The 18,845-nt window shown below is 32.9% G+C and overlaps 1 protein-coding gene across 7 annotated transcripts in view; it reads left to right on the forward strand.

Moving 5' to 3' along the window:
* FAM172A (family with sequence similarity 172 member A) overlaps positions 1–18,845 on the forward strand; it is a 405,836-nt gene that overhangs the window by 90,599 nt on the left and 296,392 nt on the right. For all 7 annotated transcript variants that reach the window (XR_009054334.1, XM_057739283.1, XM_057739272.1 and 4 more), the window contains exons 5-6: positions 5,565–5,630; positions 11,223–11,414. Coding sequence is in view for 6 of the 7 variants with exons in the window: in XM_057739283.1 (XP_057595266.1) it covers positions 5,565–5,630; positions 11,223–11,414 (258 nt within the window). In the remaining variant the exon portion in view is untranslated. The remainder of the gene's footprint in view (positions 1–5,564; positions 5,631–11,222; positions 11,415–18,845) is intronic.

The raw sequence follows: 18,845 nt of genomic DNA on the forward strand, positions 1-18,845 counted from the left end.
ATATATACATTAATATACAATATTTGTTTTTCTCTTTTGGAGTTATTTCACTCTGTATGACAGTCTCTAGGTCCATCCATGTCTCTACAAATGTCCCGATTTCGTTCCTTTTTACAGCTGAGTAATATTCCATTGTATATATGTACCACATCTTTTTTACCCATTCATCTGCTGATGGAGATTTAGGTTGCTTTCATGACCTGGCTATTGTAAATAGTACTGCAATGAACATTGGAGTGCATGTGTCTTTTTGAATTATGGTTTTCTCTGGGTATATGCCCAGTAGTGGGATTGTTGGGTCATATGGTAATTCTATTTTTAGTTTTTCAAGGAACCTCCATACTGTTCTCCGTAGTGGCTGTATCAATTTACATTCCCACCAACAGTGCAATAGTGTTCCCTTTCCTCCACGCCCTCTCCAGCATTTACTGTGTGTAGATTTTCTGATGATGCCCATTCTAATTGGTGTGAGGTGATGCCTTGTAGTTTTGATTTGCATTTCTCTAATAATTAGTGATGTTGAGCAATTTTTCACGTGCCTCTTGGCCATCTGTATGTCTTCTTTGGAGAAATGCCTATTTAGGTCTTCTGCCCATTTTTTGATTGGGTTGTTTGTATTTTTGATATTGAGCTGGATGAACTGTTTATATATTTTGGAGATTAGTCCTTTGTCTATTGATTCATTTGCAAATATTTTCTCCCATTCTGAGGGTTGTCTTTTCATCTTGCTTATAGTTTCCTTTGCTGTGCAAAAGCTTTTAAGTTTCATTAGGCCTCACTTATTTATTTTTGTTTTTATTTCTGTTACTCTAGGAGATGGGTCAAAAAAGATCTTGCTGTGGTTTATGTCAAAGAGTGTTCTTCCTATGTTTTCCTCTTAGAGTTTTATAGTGTCTGGCCTTACATTTAGGTCTTTAATCCATTTTGAGTTTATTTTTGTGTATGGTATTAGGGAGTGTTCCAGTTTCATTCTTTTACATGTGACTGTCCAGTTTTCCCAGCACCACTTATTGAAGAGGCTGTCTTTTCTCCATTGTATATCCTTGCCTCCTTTGTCATAGATTAGTTGACCATAGTTTATCTCTGAGCTTTCTATCCTGTTCCATTGATCTACATTTTTGTTTTTGTGGCAGTACCATGTTGTCTTGATTACTGTGGCTTTGTAGTATAGTCTGAAGTCAGAAAGTCTGATTCCTGCACCTCCATTTTTTTCCCTCAAGATTGCTTTGGCAATCTGCTCTTTTCTTACGTACCTGATGCCTAAGAGATGTCTGATGTAATTCTTATCTTTTTTCCACTGTAGGTAAAGTCTTCCACATCCCTCACTCCCCCAAATCTCTCCAGTCTGGCTTCTTTCCAGATTTTCTCTTTGTGTTTTGTTTTCTGCAGTTTTAATATGATATGGCCAGATGTAGTTTTGACATTTATCCTTCTTGGAGTTCTTTGGATCGCTTGGATCTGTGGTTTTGTGTCTGTCATTGATTTTGGAATATTCTCAGCCATTATTGTGTCAAATATAGTTCCTCTGTCCTTTTCTCTTCCTTCTCTTTCTGGCATTACTATTTATGCATATGTTAAACCATTTGTAATTGTCCTGCATTTCTCAGATATTCTGTTCCATCTTTTCATTTTTTTTTCCTCTTTGCATTTCAGTTTTTGAAGTGTTTGCTGTTATATCTTGAAACTCTTTGATTCTTTTCTTGGCTATGCCCAGTCTACTGATGACCCCATCAAAGTTATTCTTCATTTTTGTTAGTGTTTTTGATCTAGCATTTTCTTTTGATTCTTTCTTAGAGTTTCTATCTCTCAACTTACATTATTCATTTGTTCTTTTATGTTGTCAACTTTTTCAGTAAATCCTTTGGCATATTACTTATTGTTTTAAATTCCAATTATGATAATTCCAAATTTTCTGATGCTTGATTTGTCTCTTCCAGTTGTTTCTTTTTGCCTTTTAGTGTGACGGGTAATTTTTTTGTTGAAAGCTGGACATGATGTATTGGGTAAAAGGAACTTTGGTAGATAAGTCTTCAGTGTGAAGTTTTATGTTTATCTGACTAGAAGTCAGTCTGTGTTTACTATTTGTTGTAGCTCTTTTAGCCAAGGCTAAAATTTCCTCTTATGTTCTTGTTTTTGTTTTCCCTGTTGTCCTTAAGTGTTCGTGGAGATCTTAAATAGGGGTGAACCTTGCAGTTCTTTTACCTGTATCTCATGCCTTGTTATTTTATAGGAGCCCTATAGATATGATGGTAATGTGATCTCAGTCTTTTAGTGAACCTTTTGCTTCCCCTGTGTCAGTTAGTCTCTGGTGAAATAGTTTTCCTTGTGGGTATGCCTTATTAATGAGAACAGAGTTCAGTAGTATTTCAAAATGGTTACTTTCCTCTTCTCCTGTTGGAAGCAGGTGAGGATTTTTCTCTAATCTCCACAGTGAGAACCTAGTGAAATTCATGGAGATAAAACTCATAAAAGTTGGAGAATCCTTCTTTAAGGCTGAATCCCCCCCTGATTTTTCATTCTTGAGCTAGTATTCATATTGAACTTCCAGAAATTAATCAGTTATAGTTGAAAGTGTCCCTACCCCAGGACTGGCTTCAGCCAATGCTTCTGCACCTGGGCTTTTGTTACTAGTAAGTCCTGATTCTCTGTATCTGCCTGTCTATCTCTCCAGTTTTCGGGGAAGCAGTTTGACCTGTGACCTCAAATCTCTGATGGATCTAAGAAGAGTCGATGGTTTTCAGTTTGTTCAGCTTTTTTCTTTTTGTGAGGATAGGAATGACTATTTCCAGGCTCTTTATATTTCAGAACAGAAACCAGAAGTTCCTGTGTTTCTTATTAGAATGAAAATTTCACTTTAGCTCATTCTTATTAGTCTCTTAAGCCTTTTCTTTCCCATGTAGGAACTTCACTGGTGACAATGTTTCCAATGAATATTTGAACATAGATTACATTTGGGCAGAGATACTTTTTTTCATCTATTTTTTTGAAATTATCTTTTCATTTATTGACTTTTCTAAATGCAGACTGCAATCCTGCTCAAGCTGCAAGGCTGTGAATCCTTGATGCTTGCTTTCTAAGCCTCAATTCAGCAGTTAGAAAGATATTTTAAAAATGAAGCACTGATTTCCCTCAAAGGATGTAGACAGAATGAACAGTGGAGAGATTTTGTATACTGTTTTAAAGTACCTTCAATACACCAGACACTATCCTGTGTGGATACAAGGAAGAGTAAAGGTGTAAGATACCTAAATTTTAGTGTTCTCAGGCTAGTCAGGTAACAGGTAAATTATATCAAACTCATATACTTCAGGCATGTCCAGAGGAGCACAGAGGTGGGTGGGACATTTTGTTTTACCTTGGAGGGTTAGGATGAGGCAGGAAAAAGTCACCTAAAGCTGCTGACACGTGATCTGTCTCTTGGAGGATGACTATGGTGGAGGAGAGCATTGGAAGCAGAGAGAACTGCCTACAAGTTCTTCTGCAGTCAGGACTTGGAGAGCAATGCAGATTGGGGAACTTAGGTAGTGTATCTCCAACTCTACTTGTTGAGTGGTTTTATTAGAACAGGCACTTGCCCTATAATTTTTTCAAAGTCAAATGTGAGTGGTTTTTGAATTGTTTTGTGCTATATTGTAGTATGAAATTGAGAATTAACTGTAATATGTATTTCACATTGACATAGATATAACTTGCCAAAATAGTTGATTTTTTAATTCTCAAACTATGTCTTGTAAGTATTTTGCGTGGTGGTAGAATTCATTTGAGTTTGTGTGATTGGTTCTGTTGTGGCTTTAAATGTAAGGATGTTTTATGATTTCATAGAAGGTAATTTTTAAAGATGATAACCCACTCACTTTAGCTAATCTCATTTAGTTAAACTGTTTTTCTTGAAGTGGCAACCCATTATATAACTTCATGCATATTTTTAGTCTCATCCTATATATATATTTACTTTACTCTTACAGGTCTATAGTACTGCTACTTTCTGGCAAAGGTATAAGGAACATAATTTTAAATACTGCATAAAATGTAGGAATACTATTCAATGAATAACTAGTAGATTATTGCCTAGTTCTAGTTTAGTATCATAGCTTTTGAAATTACTATTACTAGCCAATATAAAGCTGTTCTAGCATACATCTAATATACTCTTTCTAAAGTGAATGAATATGTATACAGAGAAGTAGGGATTTTGGACTTCTTAGAGAAAGCAGGATAAAGAATCTTATTTTAGATTACAGAAGACAGCACCGAAGCGATCTTAATTTTTCTAAAAAAAAAGTCATCTGATCTTTGTTTCATATTAAAATTTGACTTTTAATTATGTTGCTGCTGAAAGTATTCTCTGAGATATTGTGCATAGATGATTCAAGATATTTTTGAAACACTCCTTAAAATGACCATTAAAGCCTATTAAATAATCACTTTTACTCCAGACATCTCTCTTTACTCTCTTTGCTTTCTTTAATAGAAATAGTGTATTACTTTTCTCTTGCTGCTGTAACAAATTACCATAAATTTAGTTGCTTAAAACAACACAAATATATTGTCATACAGTTCTTGAGGTCAGAAGTTCAGTGAGTGTCACCAGACTAAAATCAAGGTGTTGGACAGGCTGTTCTTTTCCGGAGTCCCTACGGAGGGATTCCATTTACTGCTTCTTTGGTTTGTTGGCGGAATTCAGTTCCTTGCAAGTGTAGGACCTAGGTCTTGTTTTCTTACTGGCTATAAACTGAGGATTACCCCACCTTTTAAAGGCCACCACATTTCCTGGCTCATTGTCTCCTTCCTCCATCTTCAAAACCAGCAATGAAAAAAAAAAAAAGAAAGAAAGAAAAAGAAAACATATCCGAAACCAGCAATGGCCTGTCGAGGCCTTTTCACTTTGCATCTCTTTGACATACTGTTCCTCTGTAATCTTTATGTATATATAAGGATTTGTATGATTAAATTGGGCCCACTCAGATTATCTCCCCATCTTGGGCTCTTAACCTTAATCATATCTGCAAAGTCCCTTTTACCGTATAACATAGTATATGAACAGGTTCCAGGAGTTAGGATATAGACGTCGCTGGGGAGCCCTGTTTCTGCCTACCATAACCGGTGGTACTAATTGGTACCTGACTTTGCTGGATCAGTTTTCCTTTTCTGTTTGGAATAACTCTGACTTTTCCCTCTTTGATTCATTGAATGCAAAAGAAATGTTAGGATTCAGAGTCATAACAATACTGTATTAGATATAATATCTATAGGGAAATTATAGGGGAAAGAGAATTCTAAAAATACTGAAAAAAAAAAAAGAAAATATGCTTACAGAGTATTGCTTTGTAAAATAGAAAGTCATTGTGTATATTTGTGAGTTTATATTATTTCTAATCCTTAATATTAAGGTCCATAGTTATTCAATACATAGCAGCAGGAAGTAAACCAGTAAAGAGTCTCTTAATTTAGTGTGAAAATATTCCAAGATAGATGCTCATTCACCTCAATAAATTTTAATAATTTATGTGAATTTTGATAATGGGCAACATTGCATTTTAATATGTTATTTCTTTCCTACTTAGATCATCACGAAATATGTATATGAGCTCCTGGAAAAGGACTGTAATTTGAAAAAAATATCTATTCCAGTAAGTCCAATTTTTAAAAATGTTTATAGTTCCAAATAAAATAGTTTTCAATTCAGAAAAAATCTTTTGTTTTAGGTTAACTGTGATAAGTTTAAATGTTAAGATCGTAGTGTTTTGATATTGATAAAGATAATATTAAACGCCTGTCATCATACCTCATCTCCTTGTGCACAGTAGTTCTTAAAAAGTAATACTGTTCAGTGTAAAGAAAAGAAATACTGATTTCCAGTCTTTTTTGAAAATGATGTCACAAAAGGACTACCCTTTCTTCTGCCTTTTCTCATTTCATTGGTATAATTTATTTTTACTTATTTATTTGAAGTAAACCAATCTACTTTTTCTTGCATTAGACATTCACAACTACTTTATTTCTTGATTTTTTTTAGACTGTATGTTTTATTTCTGTGTGATTTCCTCTGCACGTCCCAAGATTCACTCCTGGTACTTTCTGTTTTGTAACACTACTCCTCTTCTTTTTAGTAGAATACTTTTGGAAATTTTGCACATTTTGCCCTTTCAGATGAAAAAGTTTGAAATTTGTTCTCAGATTCAGCTTCTCAAAAGAGCTCTTTTGTTTTTAATATAAAACATGAAATATTAAGTTCTTAAATGAAGAAATAGTATCCTTATCTGTGAAATGATCGTGGACTAGATTAGATGATCTTTACTGTCCCTGACAGCTCTCTGATTTTGTGATCTATATGAATCTCAAAGACTTCATGTAAGTAATTTATTTAAGGCACAAAACTTTGAATATTGATAATTTTGTTTACATGAGATTTTACATGAAATTTTAAAGTTCTATAGGTAATGTTATTCAACTATGAATTGGAGGATTTGAGGAGTCTTTGATGCTATCCATTCTGCCAAGTTAATTCCATGGGTTGATTTTTTTAAAAAAGAAATCTATTTTTATTTGATTTTTTCTATAGGTAACCTCAAGTACTAGGTCACATTTTTAATCATTTATTTATTCATTCATTCAGCAAATATTTATTTTAGGGTGCCAGGCCCTGTTGCAAGTGCTAGTGATACACTCGTGAATAAAATATTCACTATTATTCCATGTGATGACTAGGCCAACACTTGTTTATTTGAAAACTTTCCTTCCTTTTCAATTATGTGAAAAACAAGATTTTAGTATCTTTTGCGGAAAGTCTTTTTTGGATTCAAACCTCTTGGTATAGTTTTGACTTGAGGTCCAGTGCCTTAGTCTATTAAAACTATATATGGAATTTGGTCTTCTGGAAAGTCAAGTTAGAATTTTGTCACTTTGTCCAGTCTTCTTTTCTTTTTAATTCTATTTTTTTTGAAGTTTCTGGAAAATGATATTTAAAGAGCCTTAGGTTAATTCATTGTTATAGCGCAATTAATATTGAGTCCTTTAACTCTGTAATACTTCTAGTTCCATGGAACCTTTAAACTCACTTTAATTCCCTAGATTTCTAGAACATATTACAAGATAATTGGCCATATCTGTCATGTTATATGATTAAGTTTTATTAATGTTCTGTATAGAAAGCCTGAGATTAGATTTAGAAAGACCGATTATTTTCCTCTTATTTAAATTTAGACTATAAAGTTACACAGAGAGAGCTTTACCTTTTATGAGACCTATATAACAACCTTCATGTCCATTTTTGGTTAGTAAAGATTCCCTCATTTTATAAACAGAAAAGAAAAAAAATGTTTTTTTAATTTTAGGAAGTTAATCTCTTAAGTTATCACATTTTTAAAAAAATTATTTCATCTTTATTAGAGTATAATTGCTTTACAGTATTGTGCTAGTTTCTACTGTACAACAAAGTTAATCATATGCATATATCCCCATATCCCCTCCCTCTTGAAACTCCCTCCCACCCTCCCTACCCCACCCATTTATGTCTTCACAAAGCATGGAGTTAATCTCCCTGTGCTCTGTAGCAGCTTCCCACTAGCTATGTGTTTTACATTTGGTAGTGTACATATGTCAATGCCACTCTCTCACTATGTCCCAGCTTCCTCTTCGCCGCCCCCTGTCCTCAAGTCCATTCTCTACGTCTGCATCTCTATTCCTGCCCTGCCACTGGGTTCATCAGTACTATTTTTCTAGATTCCATATATATATATGTTAGCATATGGTATTTGTTTTTCTCTTTCTGATTTACTTCATTCTGTATGACAGAGTCTAGGTCCATCATACAGATAACTCACTACAGATAATTCCATTTCGTTCCTTTTTATAGCTGAGTAATATTCCATTGTATATATGTGCCACCTCTTCTTTATCTATTCATCACATATTTTATATAGTTGTGAAAATTTTCTTCCCTATTAGTTTTCTTCTGAGTTCTCTTAAATCCCAAGTTAGCAGTGAGAGTGGGTTTTTTTTTTGTTCAGAGTTGTCTTTTTTTTTAACTGAAGAAATGCCACCAAACCCTTTTTTCCTGATGATGAACTAAGTTTTAGTTTTATAGTTGATATATTTAACAAAGAAAGAAAAACTTTTTATTTTTTTTAAATGACAGCACTTTGTGGAAGTCCACAATTTGACAGTAAAGATCATGATCATGTCTCATGTTTACTCTCCACCTCACATAAATAGGTACAAAATATTCTCAATTTTAGTATTTCACATGTGCGTAGAATATTGGATACATGAATTAACTTGACTACAAATTTCATTCAATTTATTCAATCATATTTAAAGAAATATCAAAATCAGTGATTTTCATAAGTATCCCAAAGTGAATTGTTAATTGCTAAAAATTGTTTGTTGCAGTCTCACCGACCAATTGGTCTTTGAAGTTGATCTGTCTACAATGTGAGATGGTACACTGGAATGACCTTTATGTGTATTCCTTTATGAAAGCTCATCTTAGTAAATTACCATTGTTTGAAGATAAATGGCCTTGGAACAGCCATTTCAAAACTTAAGTTAATGAAGGAAAAATTATTTTATTCATACAGATATTTTTCTATTTTAAATTAGCACTAACTTTACATAGAGTAAATTGTAGCTACCAACTGTGGAGTCACAGTTCAGCATTACATTGAGATGAATATTAGTCGGTGACCAGCGTAAATACTGTTCTTACTCCTTAATCGTTAATACCATTACATTGTTCATTTTCATTTGTTTTTCCTTAAATAATCTGATGTTCTGATATTTTTAAAGTCAACATATCTGGATGTTCAAGTATCACTTTTATTCATTTGTTCATGGCTACCTTAACTTGTAGCCCTTTAAAAAATTCTTGAACAGCATTATAATATAAAAGACACGTTTATCTTCAGAAAATAAGTACTCTTCCAGTTTTAAAGTGATTACTGTGGAATTTAAAGTGCCAACATTCCGTTGCTTAAAAAATTGACTCAGGTCCTTAGTAACAGGGGACCTAGCATGATGGAAAAAAGAAACAGTGATCAGCACCTACTGGAAAGTCTATACTAGGGGTTTTTTTCATTAAGATAAACAGATGTCCATTTCCATACATTCCACGATCCATTTAAGGCCTCACTGACTTTAAGAGGCTCTTTTATTTGTGCATATTTAGACATACTTTTTGGTAAATGAATGACTGGAAACCTCTGTGGCCTCTTTTTTATTATTCACTGACAGCTTTGCCTTTTAATTTTTTCTTTTCTTCTTATCATTTTCTTTTTTTTAAGCCATTTTAACTGAATTATTCCTGTGTTTTCATATAATGTTCCTAGGTAAAAGGGATTTTTTCTTCTCAGATTTGCTTTTCCTGTCTCTCATCCACTTTTCTTCCTCTGTGACTTCAGTCATATCCATTGTCATCATAGGAATTTGTTTATTCTAGACATCACATTGTAAGTGAAGCTGTGATAGTGATATACTTCATACTTCTTTTACTGCATATTTAATTACTACGAATGAAGATACAGTTATGGCATTTTAATTCTAAGCATTGTGTAGCTCTTTTAAAATTCTTTATAATCATGTATTAGTTTAATCTTCCGTTTGTGCTTTCTGAACCAGGCAAGTATTATAACCAGTTAAGAGGACGTGTTATTCAGTTAAATGCCTCTTATCTGAAGGAAGTCACTAGTGATGCTTGATAAGATTCTTTATTCCAAAAGTTCATTCATTCTTATATAAACGAGTGCCTATAATGTACCAGCCTTTCTTCTAGGCATTGGGATTGTAGCTGGAGGTCTATGCCTTCCTTGACCTACATTCTAGTGGAGGGATTGGATGGTTAGTAAACAGATATACAAACAAATATAAAGTAAAGCATATTATATTGTGTTATGTGCTATGGAGGAACATAAAACAGAGAATCGGACTAGGAAGTTCTTGGGGAAGTTTTACATGGGGTGCTCTTCTTACTGAAATAATTACCTTTTGTTCTCTGTTTATACAACTGGCTAAGCATCTATTACTGACACCAATCTGATTGTTTTAGAAGTAGGGAAATTTAAATTTTTTTTTTTTTTTTTGGTCCCAGGAATAGTGACTAGGAACATTTGGAATCCAAGGCATTTTTTGGTTATTGAGTTTTTTTATTTTTGATAATTTTATGAATATATATTGTTGATGAATTGAAGTGCTATTGCATTGCCCAGCATGTGGATTGACCTTCTCTATTTAAGGACGTGTTTATTACCAGCTGTCAAGATTTTAACTTCTGGCTCTGACCTAGTCGCACAAAGGCTACTATTCCTGCTTAATCGCCACTGCTGATGTGGAATACCACTCAGTGCAGCTGTGGCATATGTAATAAAAGGTTGGGAAGTTATCCCTTTCTAAAAATCTTTTTAATCTTTCAAATCTAAATCATACATCATCTAGTTTAAACCTAAATATTGTGTAATCAAAATGACTAAAAATATTCATTTCTCATTCCATAAATAACTAGTTCATAAAATAAGGTTATCAAAGTATACAAATAATATTCCTTAATAAAATAATTGTTATATAATCCTGTGTTCACACTCTGGATGAAACTTTGACATCTGTTTACATAGAAAAGTTGGTGATTGAATTTTTAAGTAGTTCCCTCTCGTACTTTTGTTAAAAGCTTAGTAGTTTTCCTTGCTAATATATGGTTTTCTAATATGTGTATTCTCCAATTGGGCTTTTCTGTTTTTTTATTTTAGATGCAGCACATGACTTATAGACTTAATAGCTGTGTGACCTTGGGCGAGTTATTTAAACTCTCTAGGCCTCAACTTGTTCATCTGTAAATGAATATAATAGTACCACCTTAATAGAATTGTGATTAATTGAAATAACATTTTTAAAACATTTAACATAGTATCTGGATCATAGGAAGCACTTAAAAATTATTTATTCTTATTTATAATGATATAATATTAAATATTCAATAATTGAGACTTATTTCCAATATTCTTTTTTCATATTTTTATATATTTAAATTACTGTCATGTCTTTCTTGCTCCTCTAACTTATATATAGTTGTCAATCTCTAATGAATATTTTAATTTTATTTTAAAGTTATTTTTTACTTCTATAATTCTGTAATAGTCATTCTATAATTTATAGTAACCATTAGCTGTTTTCTCATTTGTGTCTATGACTGATTAGAAAACATTTATTTATTATTTAATTTTTTTTAATTACAGGTAGATGCCACTGAGAGTGAACCAAAGAGTTTTATCTTTATGAGTGAGGATGCTTTGACAAATCCACAGAAACTGATGGTTTTAATTCATGGTAGTGGTGTTGTGAGGGCAGGTCAGTGGGCTAGAAGGCTTATTATAAATGAAGATCTGGACAGTGGCACACAGATACCTTTTATTAAGAGAGCTATGGATGTAAGTGCAATTTCCTTTATTTTTCTTTTGGCATTTTATAGCTGTGTTTTATTATGTGTTATAAATTATTTTATCATGTCTCATCAAAAAGTCTTTCCTAAACAGTCTTATATTTAAATTATTATTTATTTTATTTGTAGTGAAAGATTATTCTGCATTATTTCGTAGTTACAACAAAAAACAAAAAGGCATCTTAAGTGTACAAAGATTTAGATAATATCTTTGAAATGAGTATTTTCAATTCTAATTGTTTTTGTTTCTTATTACATGAAATATCACTTGAATTATCAAATATTTATCAATATTATTGAAAATACTTCTGAAAAAAATATTATGACTGCTTTTGTAAATCTTTGCCAGTCTGATTTAGAGAATTTAGAAACTAAGGGAAATCTGCTATCTTAAATTAATATCTTATTCTTTTAAAAAAAGAGTTGGAATAACTCAGTGTTTTTTTGTCATAAAACAAACCAACCAACAAAAACCTCTTTAGAGCCCACAAATAGAATACTTTAAGAATAAGACAAAGACCTACAAAATGGTAAATTACAATATTTACTGAATTACTTTATTCTTACTTGAATTCCAGTTTTTTAGAAATTGGTGTTTTAAAATTGTGTTCAAGATTTCCTTTCCTGTAGTGGTGAAAGTGCTTTTTCTGACCTAGCTTTATTACATCTTAATGTTTGGCAACTTGTTCTACTGTCCCATTCTTAAGTTCTGCAGTGAGTAGTTAAATTTTGCAAAGTTTGTTTTCTTTCACATATGAGTAGAGATTTTCTTCAGAAAAAAAAAGTAAAGTGACATCTTTCCTTATAAGATCGTAGAGTTATTCAGGAACATATGTGTGCATGTATGCTTCATAACAGCTACGTTATTACATTTTTGTAATTAAAATTGGAAAGGAATTATTTGATACACTTATGATTGCAAAGGTCAAAGATAATGTTTCCTACTTTATTAACTCTGAAAATGATAAGATTAAAGCCCAGCCCATCTCCTAAGAGTATTTTCTTTATAGATTTTGAGGCCCTTAAAATGCTACAAGTAGAATTTCATACGTGAAGTGTGTATTTTTTTTTTCAGTCTTCATGGGTATGCAAGGAACACAAAGACATTACTTTGGATTGGTTGCAAACTTCAGTAGTGTGTATTTTAGTAGAATTTAAATAAGTAAAATAAATTTTAGTTTATTTTGAAATAACTCACGTTATGTTATTTAAACTGTTTCATATTTCAGGTTATGAATAGTGAGATGAATGTACTCTCTGGCACATTAATTTGTGGTTAGAATAGATCCTATCGATATATTTTAAGAACATTATATGCGAGATGTGATCACAATTTGGTGAATATTTGAAAATATAATTTAGTAAAGAGAATCAGATGTTTGTACATACGAGTGCTTGGTGAAGTATTTTAGGTAAAGTAGATTGTCTATGCTGCTAAATCAACTAAGCCTTTCCCATTCTAGAATATTTTATTGTTGTATAAGATTTTCTGAAGTGAAAGAGTATAAGGGGAGCCATCCCAAATACCTTTGAACAAACTATCTGTTGAGTTCCCAGACGAGAAGGAGGAGGGTGGTCAGTAACGTTAGTCAGCCATTTTGCTCTTTTAAGTAGGACTAGTGTTTGGGGGATAACAGCATCTCATTGCCTTGACTTTTTTGTGCTTTTCTCAATTAGAGCAACTCACGATTACTTGAAAAAAAGCAGATGATTTAGTTCTTTAATATTTAGTGTATGTTGTATACTTTGAAAAGTTTAATTTTTATATACTTTATTCTTGATTTTATGAACTTTATTCTGGTAACTTTCTACATGGTGAACATTTGAAAATGGATATCTTTTTAATTCAGCTAAAGTGACTTTATTACTTTGGCTTTACTTTTTCATGGTGTTTCTCTGGTAATTCTTCAAGGGCTGCTCTGTGTTTGTGTGTGATTGGAGGGTGTGGAGACAGGTTGGTATTTTAGGAAGCAGGAAGAGAAAGACTAATAGGGAGAAAAAAACTCTCATTCTTAGTTTTTAATCAGATTACCCCTACTTGTTTTTTTTTTTTTTTTTTAATTTTTTTCTAAAATTGTATTTAAAGAAATGTTTCTGTAGTTTACAAAAGTCTGGGAGCCACTACTCTGTTTTTAACAGTCGGTCGGTTTTCATATCACAACTGAAGTAAATTCTGATATTTTTCTGGCCAGACATTATCTCTACTCAGTGTTGTTAATAATACTTATGCTATATTTCTTGCAGATTTTTAGTATAAGACTAAAGGTCCTAAAATAGGAGTCATATCATGGTAAGGTTAAAACTTTTTCTCAACAGTAGAACCCTGCCTCTAAGTGGACTGTTTTGTAAAAAAAAAAAAAAATATGTTTGAATCTTTGGAGCCACTTTGGTTGAAGCTGAGGTGAAGATTGGAACCACCTCTACAGCAGCCCTTAAGATTTATTCCCTGACCCTGGGGCTCTGTAGATGACAGTTTGAAAACTGCAGATATTCCAATCCTTGCAGTTTAGATACTTAAGAACTTTATTATTAAAAATGTATTAAGATTTCATGTTGGAAAAATAGTACATATCAGATAAATCCCCACAGTGCTTCTCAGATTGCCATAGCTAATATTTTCAGTGCTTAACTGTCTTCATTGCATAATATATTACTTGGAGTAAGAAACAGTATATCGTATAGCCAAGTACTAATTATTCAGTGTCTGGTTGTGCAGTTTGAGATTTACTCATACTTGTTTCTTCTTTGATCTTTTCTCATTTGCATCTTTAGTTGATCTCTATAGAAAGGGCAAGGAAAATAGGTGACACTTGAGTTACTTCATTACTAATTACAGGGGTAGTACAAGGGTGCAGAATTTAAGGAGTCAATCACTCTTATGATGTACAGTCCTTGTAGGACCCTGAGAGTGAGTGCCTCCTTAAATTTTGCACTGTAGGCACCTCACTGATCTCTCTCTATCCAGGCTTTGACTGATTGAGATGCATATACTGTCAAAAAGTTTTATGAGGAGCAGTTTGGAAGTCCCTGGTCTATAAAGTCAAATTTTTACCATGCATCAGAATCACCTGGAGGGTTTCTTGAAACAAATTGCACTGTTCAGATCCCAGATTTTAATTCAGAAGATCCGGTTGGGGCCTGCGAATTTACAGATCTGAGAATATCTCAGGTGATGCAAATGCTGCTAATTGGGCACCGCACTAGAACCACTGGTGTAGGTAATACTCTTTGGATTGCTTGAGAATTTATATATACTTTTCAGACTTTAAGTGTAATGGATAAGGTAGAACTTGATGGCAATTACATTTAGTATGATAGAGGATGAGAAATTCTAGAAAATGTTTTATAATAAAATCAGTGAAGTAGAAGTTTAAATTATAAAGAGTACTTCCAAAATACTATACAATTGATTCATACCCAACATGACTTAAAATTTATTAATTTTAATAATTTCATGAGAAGTCTGATAACTTCACTAAGCCTACATTTTTTTCTAATTTCTCAAAGCTGGATTTTCAGAAGACTCTATTTCCATAATTACTTACTTTGAATATAATTTTCATACTGTTATATCTAAGTTTTAAAAATTAATGCTGTTTTTATCAATGTAATTTATACAGTTTGGGTTCTATAACATGGTGGACTGAGCTAATTAACAGGCACTTCTGCTTCCCACTAAACACCCATAAAAATAATGGAATAAAATATAGCAACAAGAAGAATATTAAATACCTAGTTATGTTCAAAAGATAGAAAAGGAATCTTAAATGCCTGACTGCAAGAAAGAACTTAAAACCACAGTGGTAAGTCCCTGGAGGGTGTAGCAGTCCAAAGGTGATATCTGATGAGATATAAGACCTAGACCCCAAAGGGTCTACAGCACAGCTCTGAGCCTAAGAGGCAGGATCTAAAACTAAGACTCTTGTATATTGCTAGGGCCCTGGAAGCTTCTGCCTTTTTAGTTTTTAAAGGTGTAAAAACCAGTTTGCCAGAGGTGCCAGGTGGGGAAAATAAACAGCCTCCCTTGAAAAATAGAAGCCACAGATCCTAACCCAAAGGTGGATTTGAATTTGCAGTTTGAATTTAGACAACGTATTTAGTGTGGGTATCTCAAGCAATATAAATTCATGTAAAAATGGATTCTGAACTGATGAAACTTCTGGGCTACCAGGTGGAAACAAACATAAAAGTGCCCATAGCGACACTTTACAACCCAGGGTAAATCCCTAATGAAGAAGAATTTGTAGTCAGAAACTAAAAATTACATGAGGAATTGATTCATCACAAAGAAAAGACATAGTTGAAGAGAGAATTAGTAAATTAAAAGCTAGAACTGAGGAATACAGTATATAGAATATAGCAGATAAAACCTGAGAAAAAAATTATGATAGATAAAAAGTCATGGAGAGTAGAATAAGATCTGATAATCCTCTAATAGATGTTTCAGAAAAGCAATAGAAAAGAATGGAATAAAAAGCAATATATTAGTGGTAGAGTGTTTATGAGAATAAAGATACAAATCTTTGTAGGAGAAACATGGCATATCTTGAGCAAGACAGATAAATATACACTTAAAACTTATTAAAATAAAACTGTAGAACATCAGAGGATACAAGCACATAATCTTAAAAATCAAGTAAAAGTAAATGATATATATCAAAATAAAGATTATTCTTTCCTAATGCTTCCTCACCTGTTAGTTCTGTTCCCTAGATGTAATAACTTTCAATACCTTTTGGTTTTGCTTATATTCTCTATATCCATATTTTTAAGTTATAGTGCTGTCTCTTGATTTGTCAGTCACTTTCTGTTGTGGCAGATAAGAATCTCTTTCCCATTCCCACCGTTTTTGGATTAATTCAGCAATCAAGCTTTATAATATTAATACTACTCTAATATTGCTTATGGCTGAGCCAGGTAGCTACTATGGTTGCTCTTCATTTCTGCTACAAGTTTATTTTCATAGAATTAGTAATTTCCTAATTGTTTTCTGTTTCCTTTGTAATAGTTATTAATTCTGATTGGCCTCTCTGTAATTTTTTACACGGTCAAATTTATCAGGTAATCTTATCATTTCGTGTTCTTCTGGAGAGCTCTCTTTTGGAACTCTGTGGACTCCTGTTCCAATTTTGACTGATCACTTTCTAAGCCTGCCTACCTGTCTCTCATCCTGGGACTCCACATATATTCTCTTTGATGTTTGACCTCCTATTTCCTGGATCTAATAACCCTAGCTTTTTGGATATATGTCCTCATTTTGTTGGAACCATCAAAGAGTGAATACAAGATCAATTTTTGAAACCTTGTATTGATGAAAAATGCCTTTATTTTACTTGCTCTCTTTATTTTAATAATTCATGTAAGTATAGGATGTCAATTTGAAAATCATTTTCATTCTGAAATTTGAAAGTTTTGTTTCATTGTCACTGAACTTGCAGTGTTTTAATTGAAAGTCCAGTACCATTCTGATCTTGAATCCTTTTGTTTCCCTCCTTGGAGGCTTCTTTTCCTTCTCTCTGATGTTAAGAAATTGAGTCTTATTGCTTTTAAGAAGGTTTCTATGCCTTGGTGTGGGTTTTTTTGATTCATTGTGTTGGGGACAGTGTGATTCCTTTCAGTCTGTACTGTACACTCATGATCCTCAATTCTGAGAACACTTTTTTGTGTTGTTTCTTGATAATTTTAATCTTCTCTTTTTCTAGCATTATGATTTGGTTTTGGAATTCTGGAGTGAGCCTTCAGTTGTCTTATCTAATTGACTGTACTCTTATTTTCCATCTATTTTTGCTCTAGTTTCTGGGAGGTTACCTACTTTATCTTTTAGCCCTGTAGAATATTTAAAGTTCTTCTATCATATTTTGTTATGGAGCTCTCTTTTTATTCACAGTGCAGACTTCTACATAGTACACCTGATTTGAGCTCTGTGTCTCTCTCTTCCCCTTGCCTGATCTGGTGTCCTTCTAGTCCTTCTCTGCATATATTTCTCTAAGGGAAAAATCTCTTACAGGGCTGGCTGCGCAATGTGACATTTTGACCTATGTTTTCATTTTCAGATTTTGTTTTGGTTTCTTTGGCTTTGGGGGGATGGGGTAACTGCATCTTATATAAACTTACAACTAGTGCCTCCGTTTTAGACCCAAGGCCTTCCTCTACTTTCAAACATAACTGGCACCCCAAATTTTGAGTTTCTCTGAAATTCTGTGGGTGAGTTGGCTCGCTTCTAGTTATTATTTGTCTCCAGAGGAGCTTAAGTTAGAGTTTTCTCTGTAATACCAAACAAATTCCATCGCTTATAGTCTTCCCACTAGTTTTGTCCTGATGGGTTAGTATCACCCCTATTTTAAAATATATTTTAATTTAATTTTAAATGGCAATATATTCACATGGCTCAAGAATCAAATAATATATAAAGGTATATAGTGAAAAGTAAACCACGCATATTTTTCAAAACTATTATTTTAGTGTGATTTGTGGAAAGATTAGAGATAATCAAAAGAATTCAGTATAGCATTTTAATTACATGTTTTTTATGTGGTTGTTCCAATGATAGTCACTTTACAACTCATATCTTTTTAAAGCAAATGACATTAATCTTCTATATAACAAAATGCTTTGTAAACCTCAGGAGATGACATCCTTATGTAGCAGTATTCATTGCAGTAGAATATTTTAGGATTTTCTTTTAGAAATCACTATGATTATAAGATGGCTAAATTAAAGACTACGTAAACTGTTGCTTAACTCTGATATGAATTGCATACTTTGAAAGCTGATTTAGAGTTTTTTAGTTTTTAAATCATTTGCTTCCCTTTTAATAAGCAAGGAGCTTAGCTTTTCTATTCTGGCTGTTGACTTTTTGATTTCTTGTTGCTTACTCCATTTTGGGTCCTCCCCCCATCCCCCATTTTGACAGACACATTTTTGTTAAGCCGATTAATTACAGTTCTCTTCTACACATGTACATGGAGCCATTATAGATGGTTATCTAAAATAGGATATGATTTTTCCCAGTAATTTGAGTAATAAATCTTTGGTAACACCTAACTACTGCCTTCAACTCCTAGTCTTCCAATTAAGTAGCTGCAAGATCTTGCTATTTTAACATATTTGACAAAGTTGCTGACACTGAAATTTTAAGAGGATTCTAGTGGGCGTAGATGGTTAGTAAATAGTAGTCAGAAGTCCTGTATCAGTGTAGGGTATAGCTTTTATTTTTAGTAGTAGCAATGCCATCTAGCAGCTTATGAGTAGAATATAGTTTGGCAGGGGATGCGGGTTTAAGGTCTCAGAGACCTCAAGAACATGATAATTGCTTGGACCTTTTAGATATACTTTTGTTGAAATGGCTCATAGACTTTTGTGCTTTTTAAAAATATAGTCATCCAGGGTATTTGGAATAAAGAAATGGTTATTAAAACAA

The sequence above is a fragment of the Hippopotamus amphibius genome, chromosome 1, assembly GCF_030028045.1.
Source record: "Hippopotamus amphibius kiboko isolate mHipAmp2 chromosome 1, mHipAmp2.hap2, whole genome shotgun sequence".
In the NCBI taxonomy this organism is placed as follows: Eukaryota; Metazoa; Chordata; class Mammalia; order Artiodactyla; family Hippopotamidae; genus Hippopotamus; species Hippopotamus amphibius.